The sequence below is a fragment of the Podarcis cretensis genome (assembly GCF_951804945.1).
Source record: "Podarcis cretensis genome assembly, chromosome: 2".
Classification (NCBI taxonomy): Eukaryota; Metazoa; Chordata; class Lepidosauria; order Squamata; family Lacertidae; genus Podarcis; species Podarcis cretensis.
The window spans coordinates 122338487-122350826 of NC_137171.1; the positions used below are offsets into that span (position 1 = coordinate 122338487).

The window sequence follows — 12340 nt, forward strand, 5'->3', positions numbered from 1 at the left end:
CTCCACGTCCCCAGTTCGCCCTCACAACAGCCCTGTGAGGTAGGCTGGGCTGAGAGACGTTGGCCTGCCCAAGGTAGCTTCATGGGGATACGAACCCTGCTCCCAGTTCTGAAATTTTTCTTAATATAATGTAACTTTACTTTCCCTCCTTTCACCAATTAACAGTCTATTTTTTTTCTAAACCCTTGTAACATTTCTGCTAAAACCACATAACTTCATTCCGACATCCTTCTAACATTCATTAATTTTACAATGTTTCTGTAGATAGTCTTTAAATTTCTTCCAATATTCCTCCACCGAACAAAAATTGGAAAAGATGGAAAGGATTTGCTGAAATAGTTAACCGAACTAGAATACAAAAAAGGGAGGTGTGAGGAAGTCAAGGAAACAAGCAAATGAAAGATAAGTTATGGGAAGATTAGCTGTGGTTTTTTTTCTTTTCTTTTTTCCTTATTGTGATGTGTTGTTTTGTTTTTGTTCAATATGGTGTTTTTACTTTTTCTTTTTGTAACCTTTAAAATTTTAATAAATATTATTTTTTTAAAAAAAACGAACCCTGCTCCCAGGTCCAGGGGTGCCAAAGTGAATAATTTTTTTTTTGGGGGGGGGCAGGTAAGCCCCACCCTGCATAATCGACCACGTAAGATTGTTTTGCAAAATAATTTCATTTGAACAGAAAATAAAAGTTGCTTAGCAAAAAGGTAAGAATAAATAACTTATAGCAGTATCTTACTTAAATAATTTACTAGGGTCTTAACAGCCAAGAACAAATTATTTAATCGTTGATTTAATTTTTATTTTTTTTAAATTGATTTATCCCATATTTGATCCTGTGAACATTCCCCCACCCTGGATTGGAGTCTGTGCGCCTGAACTCCAATTTTCCTCTTCCTCATCCCTGTTTAGGGAGCTTCATAGAATCTTAAGAGTTGGAAGGGACCCCCAAGGGTCATCTAGTCTAACCCCCTACAATGCAGGAATCTTAGCTAAAGCATCCAGGACAGATGGCCATTCAACCTCTGCTTAAAAACCTCCAAGGAAGGAAAGTTATTCCTGATGTTTAGTCGGAATCTCCTGTCTTGTAACTTGAAGTGGTTAGGAGACTCCTGGGGCAGGGAAATGCCCAGATTACAATACCAGCTTGGGTAAATTAAATCTTATGTGTGTGTGTGTGTGTGTGTGTGCGCGCGCGCAAAACATCATATTCTCCTCTCCGCACCCTCTCCTTGCCTTTGCACATTTTCTGCACTTGGAAACCAGAGAACATTCCTCTGCCTTTTCCATTTCCTCTTTGCACATTTAATTTCCTGATTCCAAACACAGCCTCCTATATAAACACACACAAAAAAAACATACCACCACCACCAATTCAAAATGAAGGACAGGTAAGCTGGAAATGGACTTTTTGTTATTCATTTATTATTACATTTATAGCCCACCTTTCCTCAAATGAACTTGAAGTGGCTTCACAGTTCTCCTATTCCCAATTTTATATATTCACAACAATCCTGAAAAAAGCTGACTAACATGAACCTTTCTCATACCATCTGTGACTGGATTAAAGACTTTCTGATAGATCAGACACAAACAGTGAGGATTGGACATGTAACATCTAAAGGTAAAGGTACCCCTGCCCGTACGGGCCAGTCTTGACAGACTCTGGGGTTGTGCGCCCATCTCACTTAAGAGGCCAGGGGCCAGCGCTGTCCGGAGACACTTCCAGGTCACGTGGCCAGCGTGACATCGCTGCTCTGGCGAGCCAGAGCCGCACACGGAAACGCTGTTTACCTTCCCGCTGGTAAGCGGTCCCTATTTATCTACTTGCACCCGGAGGTGCTTTCGAACTGCTAGGTTGGCAGGCGCTGGGACCGAGCAGCGGGAGCGCACCCCGCCGCAGGGATTCGAACCGCCGACCTTTCGATCGGCAAGCCCTAGGCGCTGAGGCTTTAACCCACAGCGCCACCTGCGTCCCTATGTAACATCTAATTCCTTAAAAATCAGCACTGGCGCACTACAGGGATGTGTGCTAAGTCCCTACCTGTATTCATTGTATACATACAATTGTGTATCATCTGATCTGTCTACTGCAATTATTAAGTTTGCAGATGACACCACCATAATGGGTTTAATAACAGGTGGAGACAAATCAGCGTATAGAGGGGAGGTAAAAATATATATATACATGGTGCCTAGGGAACAACTTGCACCTTAATATCAGCAAGACAAAGGAGATGGTGTTGGACTTTCAGAGGAAGAGAGAACTAGCCCCGCTGTACATCGGGGAGGGCTGTGTGGAGAGAGTCTCTTCCTTTAAATTCCTAGTTTATCTCAGTGAAGATCTTACTTAGAAAATAAATACAATCCAGGTGGTTAAGAAAGCCCAACAGACTCCATCTCTGCAGAGTATTGCGGAAGAACGATGTCAGTCAACATCTGATGATCTCCTACCAGTCAACAATAGAAAGTATCCTTTCATACTGCATCACGGTGTGGTACGCTGGTTTGAGATCAACTGATAGGAAGTGCCTACAGAGGGTGGTGAATACAGCACAAGATATTATGGGCTATCCCGTGAATCTGCTGGATGAAATAGCGGAAGAACGTTGCCTCAGGAGAGTGAGGAAAATTCTCAGGGATGATTCACACCCTGGCTGGCATTTTCTTGATCTCCTGCCCTCAGGCAGAAGATACAGAAGCATGATTAGTCGCACCAACAGGGTAAAGAAATGCTTCTATTCATGGGCTGTTAGGCTGCTGAATGAAAAGATAACAACAGGGCAACTGACTTTTGGGTTTGGTGGGTGTGCGTCAGTAAACGAGGGGAATTAAGACTAAGAGAGCTGAGTGGGGGGGGGGTGTGCTCGTGTAATCTCACTGTATACAAGTTGTACAAGTGACAATAAAGTATTTCAATATAACCCTGTGAGGTAGAACTAGGCTGAGAGCCATTGGCCCAAGGTTACCCAGTGAACTTCATGGCTTCATGGGGATTTGAACTCTGGTCTCCCAGGGCTGCTTCAGTTTAAATGAATGGGGCCAAGAGGGAGGGGTGTAGCTTAAGGAAGAAAAGGAGGGTACTCTACGTCCCCAAGAAATATTTAAATGGTTATGTGCATCATTTCATGTATTTCCACTCCAAGCACTGGAATAGTTTATCCCATGTTAATTCAAAGAAATGAGAACTTTATTTACGTGGAAACTCTTTCCACACTGCAAACATTCATATCACTTTCCCCTGTATGCATTTTTTGATGGGAAATTAGTGTTTTCTTCGCACTGAAGCCCTTCCCACACTCCATACATTTATATGGTTTTACTCCTGTGTAAACTCTCTCATGACAACGGAGGTTTGCGTTTGTATTGAAACTCTTTCCACACTTCAAACAGTGATACGGTTTCTCCCCAGTGTGAATTCTTCGATGAGGAATGAGGTCTCTGTTCAGGCGAAAGCACTTTCCACACTCCAAGCATTTATATGGCTTCTCCCCTGTGTGAATTGTTTGGTGAGACGTGAGGTGCCTTTTCTGTGTAAAGCTCACTCCACACACCAGGCACTGATAAGGTTTATCCCCTGTGTGGATTCTTTGATGATAAATTAGATCAGTCTTCCGTATGAAGCTCTTTCCACACTCCAAGCACTGATAGGGTTTCTCTCCTGTGTGTAGTCTTTGATGATTACTGAGAGTTATATTCTGTCTAAAGCTCTTCCCGCACTCCAAGCACTGAAATGGTTTCTCTCCTGTGTGGATTGTCTGATGGGAAGTGAGGTTTATCTTTCAAATGAAGCTCCTTCCACATTCCAAGCACTGATATGCTTTCTCCCCTGTGTGAAGTCTTTTATGATAAGTGAGATTTATCTTTCGAATGAAGCTCTTTCCACAGTCCAAACATTCATAGGGTTTTTCCCCTGTGTGAGTTTTTTGATGATAACTGAGAGTTATGTTCTGTCGGAAGCTCTTTCCACACTCCAAGCACTTATATGGCTTTTCCACAGTGTGGGTTCTTTGATGAGCAGTGAAAGTTTTCATATCACTGAAGCTCTTTCCACACTCCAAGCACTTATATGGCTTTTCCACAGTGTGGGTTCTTTGATGAGCAGTGAAAGTTTTCATATCACTGAAGCTCTTTCCACACTCCAAGCACTGGAGTGGTTCCTCCCCTGTGTGAATTCTTGGATGTGTCATGAGGCCTATCTTCTCATTTAAGTGCTTTGCACCTCCAAAACATTTATATGGCTTCTCCACCATAAGGATCCTTTGAGGGGTAGTGAGGCTAAAACTTTGACAAAAGCTTTTTTCACATGCTGCAACAAAGATAAGAAACAGGTAAGAACTTGAGGTAAAAATGCTAATGTTTTAGTTGCTAATGTTTTAATCAATAAAGATTATCCAGTATAAGAAACGTGCAAAGAAGAATAATGCTAAAAGTTGATAGATTGCTACACTTTCTGCAATGGGGTATGGGGTTGCTTGTGCGTAAAGCGCGAACTGCTCCAGGCTGAGTAGTTTGGACAAACTTTCCCCCCCAGGCCGGACAGTCAGTACACCATGACTGTCTCAATCACTGGAAGAATCCGTCAGTGGGCGTTTCCTGAATTTCTTCCAACATAAGAGTTCTTTCACACCCAATCGTCGTCTCCCTTCTCTGCGCGAAGGATAGATAGATAGATAGATAGATAAATTTATTGTCATTGTCCGTATATACACAGTATACACAACAACGAAAATCAAACACCCAAGACCGGATTCACATACACATTTGCACGTATCTCCAACACTCTCATCCTATTCAGACATAATCTATTAAAACATACATAATCCAGAATATAACACAACCTATTAGAAGCATAGCATAACCTAAAAACCTATCTCATTCCTTACTACTCACTGCTTGCTATTTCTTACAACTGGCCCTGAGATCATTGTTTAGTGCAATCAGAGCTCTTGGATAGAAACTATTCAGAAGGCGTGTAGTTCGTGTTTTCATTGTCCTATATCTTCTGCCCGAAGGCAACAGTTCAAAGAGGTTGTGAGCAGGATGGGTGGGATCTCTCAGGATATTGTGTGACTTCTTCAAGCTGCGAGACGTGAAGATCTCATCCAGGGTTGGTAGTTGGAGCCCAATAACATTCTGGGCAATTTTAATTATTCTCTGTAAGGCTTTTTTATCCATTCCAGAGCTGCTCCCATTCCACGATAATATACTATAGGTTAAGACACTCTCAATGGTGCTATGATAATAGGACAGAAGTAGGTGCTGGGATAGATTCAATCCTCTGAGCATTCTCAGGAAATACAACCTCCCCTGCACCTTCCTCACAACCATATTAATATTTGCAGTCCATGAGAGGTCCTCAGAGATGTAAGCTGACAGATGAAAGCTGTCTGCGCAGAGTGGGCGTCCCCAGAAGAGGTCCTGTGCTCTCCCCGCTGGTTCCACTGGAAGAGTCCTGGAGCCTTCTCTCCGCAGCTCCCTCGGACTCCCCTTTCTCCCTGGTGTCACCTCTATCTCCTTCCCTCTCCAGCATCATCATTAGGGAGCCTCAGCGCCATCCTTGGCTCCGATGGCAGTTCCCTGACACTTTCTAAACAGTTTTAAACTAGTACAGAAATTATGGGTGTTGCAGTCCTGTTATGTCTGTAATGCTGAAGATTCTCCACTCCTGGACAAGTGAAACTTTGACCCGTACCAAGAAAGGTTGCCATCCCACAATTCTCCTCTATGACTTCTTTATGCAGATCTCTCTAATCAGGATCCAGAAATGCCCACTCCTCCTTGGTGAAGTACACAGCCACCTCTTCAAAGGACACGGGACTCTGAGAAAAAGGGAAATAGTTGAAAGATTACATTAAGATATATTGATTCCCAAAATCCATGAGACTCTTCAAGGAAGAGGGGCTATTCTGCAGAAATGAAACCTCCTTTATAGATAATAGTTTGTGTTATCTATTACATTGGTTCCCAAACACTTTGCCCTGTGGATGTTGTATGATTTTTAATTGTACTTTTATTTCCTATATTGCATTTTATCATGTGACAATTTGAATTCCATGGAATGATTTAAATATTTGACTTCCTTGCAGGCAGTTCTGACAGAAGAACCAAGAAGGAGGGCAACCAAAATGGTCAAAGGCCTGTAAACGATGCCTTATGAGGAACGGCTAAGGGAGCTGGGCATGTTTAGCCTGGAGAAGAGGAGGTTAAGGGGTGATATGATAGCCATGTTCAAATATATAAAAGGATGTCACACAGAGGAGGGAGAAAGGTTGTTTTCTGCTGCTCCAGAGAAGTGGACACGGAGCAATGGTTCCAAACTACAAGAAAGAAGATTCCACCTAAACATTAGGAGGAACTTCCTGACAGTAAGAGCTGTTTGACAGTGGAATCTGCTGCCAAGGAGTGTGGTGGAGTCTCCTTCTTTGGAGGTCTTTAAGCAGAGGCTTGACAACCATATGTCAGGAGTGCTCTGATGGTGTTTCCTGCTTGGCAGGGGGTTGGACTTGATGGCCCTTGTGGTCTCTTCCAACTCTCTGATTCTATGATTCTAAGCAGGGATTTCGGTTCAGGCCTAGGGAGGTGGGGGCCGAGTAGCCTGCCTCCAGCCTGCCTCCTGTGATCTGTCCTCCCTACCTGATCCAGTTCAACAGCAACTGCTTCCCCTTCACCACAAAGCAGAGATGGCTGGTGAGGTCTTGCCAGCATCATTTCATCACCTGGGAGAAAAAAAAGCTGGCGATAAGTCAGGAGCACTTGCTCCTCTCATAGGTTAATCGATGCATCCCTAAATACACATGGGTGTTAAAAAATTTTTTATCTGTTAAGCATACAGTCGTACCTCGGGTTTAGAACTTAATTCATTCTGGAGGTCAGTTCTTAACTGAAACTGTTCTTAACCTGAAGCACCACTTTAGCTAATGGGGCCTCCCGCTGCCACTGCACCGCCGCCATGCAATTTTTGTTCTCATCCTGAAGCAAAGTTCTTAACCCGAGGTACTATTTCTGGGTTAGCGGAGTCTGTAACCTGAAGTGTATGTAACCCGAAGTACCACTGTATTTCAGAGCTTTATATTCTGTTTTATATGTGTGTGAAAGGACCTCTCTTCCCTTTGGGGCTCTGGGCTGCCAGTTTCTTCCCCCAAAAGATTAAAGGAGCCTGTGGATTTATTTAACACTTGACCAAGATAAACCCAATTGAGATACATCCCATCAGTCATTATTATTATTATATTTATTTATATCCTGTCTTATCCCCAGACCAGGACTTTAGGCAGCTTACATTAATTATAACCACACAGATGAAATACAAAAAGCTAAAACATAAAAAGAGAATAATTAAAATGTTGGTTAAACTCTAGGAGAATTAAAGCAATATAAAAACAAACCTATTAAGATACATATATTAAAAACAGCACAGCACTAGTAAAAGCCCTTTTCCACTGGTAAAAGCCCTTTCCTTAAAAAACAGTCAATTCCCAAAGGAAATATGGTCTTTCAGATAGCTTGGACCTAAGCGGTATAGGGATTTATAGCTCATAACCAGCACTTTGAATTGCACCTGGAATCAGACTGCTAGCCAATGTAGCTGTTCTAACAAGGGAGTTCTTACCCAGTGGCCCCTGTCCAGTGTCTGATGGAGCTCTTTCTGCCTCTGGGAAATCCAGGCTGGCTTTGGCAAATAGACCTGTAACCTGAAACAACAATAAGAATTGGAGACATCAACTGTGGAGAAGGATTGGAAAAGGAACAGCAGAGGCAGAAAACTGAAGGGTTATTAGAAGTCTTTCCTTGGATGCTTTCATTTTCTGTGTTCCACAGAATTCAATTTGTTATGCATTAAAATACAAGAGATCACTGCAGATGGTGACAGCAGTCACGAAATTAAAAGACGCCTGCTCCTTGGGAGAAAGGCGATGGCAAACCTAGACATCATCTTAAAAAGCAGAGACATCACCTTGCCAACAAAGGTCCGTATAGTTAAAGCTATGGTTTTCCCAGTAGTGATGTATGGAAGTGAGAGCTGGACCATCAAGAAGGCTGATCGCCGAAGAATTGATGCTTTTGAATTATGGTGCTGGAGGAGACTCTTGAGAGTCCCATGGACTGCAAGAAGATCCAACCTATCCATTCTGAAGGAAATCAGCCCTGAGTGCTCACTGGAAGGTCAGATCGTGAAGCTGAGGCTCCAATACTTTGGCCACCTCATGAGAAGAGAAGACTCCCTGGAAAAGACCCTGATGTTGGGAAAGATGGAGGGCACAAGGAGAAGGGGACGACAGAGGACGAGATGGTTGGACAGTGTTCTCGAAGCTACAAACATGAGTCTGACCAAACTGCGGGAGGCAGTGGAAGACAGGAGTGCCTGGCGTGCTCTGGTCCAGGGGGTCACGAAGAGTCGGACACGACTAAACGACTAAACAACAACAAAATACAAGAAATAAAATAAGCAACCATGACGCAATTAAAAGTAAATATAAATATTTAACGTTGATCAACTGAATAAAACTCATGGACCACTAGCACAGACCACAGTTTGAGAGACCGCTGATCCAGATGACAACCTCACCTGCTGCTCTGCCTGCTTCCTCTCCTCTGCCTGACTCAGGAGGAAACCTTCGGCCAGGGCCACCGCCTGACAGCTGGTCTCTGCTCCACATTCCCTGACCCAGTTCTCCATCTCCGGGGGAAGGACAGCCAGGAACTGCTCCAGGATCACCAGGTCCAGCATCTGAGTCTTGGTGCGTCTCTCCGGCTTCAGCCACTGACGACAAAGATGGTGAAGTCGGCTGCAAACCTCTCGGGGCCCCTTAGCCTCTTGGTAGTGGAAATGCCTGCACTTCTGGCATTGCACATTTGTGCTGAGGGTGTCCTCACCTGGAATCTTCCATCCTGTTCTTTCCCACGGTTCCCCAGGGCTCCTGGTCTGGATGATAAACAGATCTCTTACTGCTTCAGGCCCTGCTGAGTCTTTCTCTTCCATCTTTGATCTGTGTTCCCTCCAACAGGGTCCAAGAAGCTTCTCTTGCTTCTGCCGAAGACTGCTGTTAGTGGAGTCGCTGCCAAGTCCTAAAAATTCACGACATTGATGGGTGAGTGAATTATTACGCTGTCAGGGCATGGAAGATTTTCCCTGGGGAAATATGGATGAGTCCAGCCACCCATCAGAAGGAAGGGCAGGTGAATGACAAGAGGACTCTAAGATGAGCTTCTGGGGAGGTTCCTTCATGTGTGGGCCGTGGATTAAAGCCTTCAACCTGGTTGAAGGTCAGAAGGGAGCTGGTTTGGTGTAGGGCTAAGACCTGGAAGAGACTAGGGTTCTAGTCACTACCCAGCCAAGAAGCCCACTGGGTGACCTTTGGCCAGTCATTGCCTCTCAGCCAAAGGGTGGCTGTGAGGATAAGATGAGAGGAAGAAGCATATCTGCTAACTTGAGTTCCTTGGAGGATAAGGTGGTATGTAAATGTAACAAATAAATCCATAAATAAGGTGCACGTCCAACAGCTCAGTTGCTCACAGCTCCTCCCTCTCTCAGTTGTACAAACTCCCTCTCTCAGTTGCACATAGAAAAACAGCACAGTACACATCAGAAAGGTGAGTTGGGGGAGCTCTGTTGGGGAAGTTGGTTTAGGGTGGGTTGCAGAAAATTGGTATTTCATTGACAAGTTAATATGTATTCAGCGTTTGTGATTGAGTTAATTTCCCAGTATTTGCTCTCTTCCCAGGTACATAGAAAAAGGATTTATCAGCGGCACTGGCATTGACAATGCCATAACAGTGGTACCTCGGGTTACATACGCTTCATGTTACATACGCTTCAGGTTACAGACTCCGCTAACCCAGAAATATTACCTTGGGTTAAGAACTTTGCTTCAGGATGAGAACAGAAATTGTGCTCCGGCGGCGCAGCAGCAGCAGGAGGCCCCATTAGCTAAAGCGGAGCTTCAGGTTAAGAACAGTTTCAGGTTAAGAACGGACCTCTGGAACGAATTAAGTACTTAACCCGAGGTACCACTGTAATTTACAGATCAGGGGATAAGCATGTAGATACAAATCAAGATACACAGTAAATTACGTCCGCACCTAGGGGACACAGTTTACATACAGAGAAAAGTTGTTATAATTTCCAGGTGGCATGCTAAATGCATTTGTTACAGAAAAAAATGGATGCCATTTATTCAGTCTTGAAACATTGAAATAAAGGCATTTTCTCCACGTTCTATTGCAGCTCAGGAACTTGAGAGCTCGGGGAAGGGTTTCTATCCTAGGGAGTGCGGGGAAGGAGTTGGGGTGTCCTGGGGGTGTCATCAAGCATTTATTTACATGCCCTCGAGTAGGCGAATTGACAGCTGGGTGTCCAATAAAATTCTTACATCATACTCAATGTGCAACTGAGGATGAATTTCCCTAGAGCTCAGCTCAGTGCTGCACAAAATGGGGAGACACTCACCAGGCTACAGAAGGGACCATCGATGCAGCTCCTGGGAAAGTCAAAGCCCACGTTCGCCCCCACTCTGCAAGCAGGAAGCCACGCAAGGCGGAGCTGCATTGGCACTGGAGGATCCCGACTGCCCCCCTCCTCCCTAATTCCCACCCTTTCCTGTCTAGGAACCTAGCTCAGTTGCTTTCAACCCTGAAGAGCCCATGCAGCACAATCTCTCCTTCTCAAAGCAGGAGCCACTTTGCCCTGCCAGACCTAAAGTTGTATTATGAATCAGCAGCTTTCTGCTGGTTGAAAGACTGGCTACTTCTTGAAAACACTGATGTTTTAGATTTGGAAGGATTCAACAATGCGTTTGGGTGGCACGCATATCTGTGGTATGACAAGGCTAAAATACATAAGAATTTCAAGAACCATGTTGTCAGAAAAGCAGTATTTAATGTCTGGCTGAAATATAAAGACTTATTGGAAAACAAGACCCCAAGGTGGTTATCACCAATGGAGGCTAAGGCCCTGAAAAAACTCAATATGGAGGCCAAATGGCCGAAATATTGGGAAATAATAGAAAAAGATGGAGATAACTGGAGGTTGCAGAGTATGGAGAAAATAAAAGATAAAGTGCGAGATTGGCTACATTATGCTCAGATTAAAGAAGTTTTTAAGTTGGACAAAAAGATAGGATTCCAGGTGGAAAAATCAAAGTTAGAAACAGAACTGTTAGAACCCAGCTCTAAGATACTTTCAAGAATGTATAACTTGCTGTTAAAATGGAATACACAGGATGAAACGGTCAAATCAGCCATGATAAAATGGGCACAGGACATAGGGTACAACATCATGTTTGCTGACTGGGAAAAGTTATGGACCACAGGTTTGAGATTTACGGCATGTAATGCCTTGAAAGAAAACATTATGAAAATGATATACAGGTGGTACATGACTCCAGTCAAGCTTGCAAAGATATACCATGTGTCTGATAATAAATGTTGGAAGTGTAAAGAAGCTGAAGGAACATTCTTTCACCTCTGGTGGACTTGCCCTAGAGTGAAGGTTTTCTGGGAAATGATTTATAATGAACTGAAAAAGGTATTTAAGTATACCTTCCTTAAGAAACCAGAGGCCTTTCTCTTGGGCATTGTTGGTCAGAGCGTGCAAAAGAAGGATCGAACCTTTTTTATGTATGCTACAACAGCAGCAAGGATACTCATCGCTAAAAGCTGGAAAACTCAAGAATTACCCACACTGGAAGAATGGCAGATGCAACTGATAGACTATATGGAACTGGCGGAGATGACTGGCAGAATCCGAGACCTGGGAGAAGAACTGGTGGAGGAAGACTGGAAGAAATTTAAGGACTATCTACAAAAATATTGTAAATTGTATGAATGTTAAGAAAGATGTAAGATTAGCAAAAACATGGCTTCAACAAACTAGTTATAAAGAATATAAATTTAAATTTAATTGGAAGACGAAAAGATAAATTTTGGATAAGTAATATTTTATGATTAAGTTACAATAAGAGTATGTTAAATCCCAAAATTTGAGATATTAATATTGGAAAATTATATTATATGAATTAAACCAAGTTAATAATTTGCTGGTAAAATTTATGAGTTTAGAAAGCAGGAACAAGGGTTGTGAGGAAGTCCAAAGATGAATATGAAATGTGGATATTGGAAAAGATTGTGTTATTATCTATGCATTTTGTTGTTAAACTAAAATTTAACAAATATTATAAAAACAAACAAAAACAAAGAGGAAACGCTCACAGATGGGGCTCACCTGGCCGGATGAAGACTCAGCGGCATTTCAGGTTCCCAAGCGAACATTGGGGGGGGGGGTGGTTTGCAGTGGTGGGGGGAGCGGACAGCAATGCAAAGACTTTGGAAAGAAATCAGAGGCGGA

The 12340-nt window shown here is 43.3% G+C and overlaps 2 protein-coding genes across 2 annotated transcripts in view; both read right to left on the reverse strand.

Annotated features, from left to right (window-relative positions):
- Window positions 1–3162: 3162 nt before the first annotated feature.
- Window positions 3163–12340, reverse strand: part of LOC307208767 (zinc finger protein 202-like) — a 76184-nt gene continuing 67006 nt past the window's right edge. The window contains exon 6 of the mRNA XM_079963716.1: window positions 3163–4303. Within this exon, the coding sequence (XP_079819842.1) occupies window positions 3777–4303 (527 nt within the window). The 3' untranslated portion in view covers window positions 3163–3776. The remainder of the gene's footprint in view (window positions 4304–12340) is intronic.
- LOC307209842 (zinc finger and SCAN domain-containing protein 9-like) lies at window positions 6127–10580 on the reverse strand (the record flags this gene model as incomplete). The annotated part of the gene is made up of 5 exons (XM_079965206.1): window positions 10445–10580; window positions 8564–9063; window positions 7607–7688; window positions 6528–6713; window positions 6127–6134 (listed from the first exon to the last, which is right to left on the reverse strand). Exons 2-5 carry the CDS (start codon window positions 8975–8977, stop codon window positions 6127–6129), a joined length of 690 nt encoding a protein of 229 aa, XP_079821332.1. The 5' UTR covers window positions 8978–9063; window positions 10445–10580.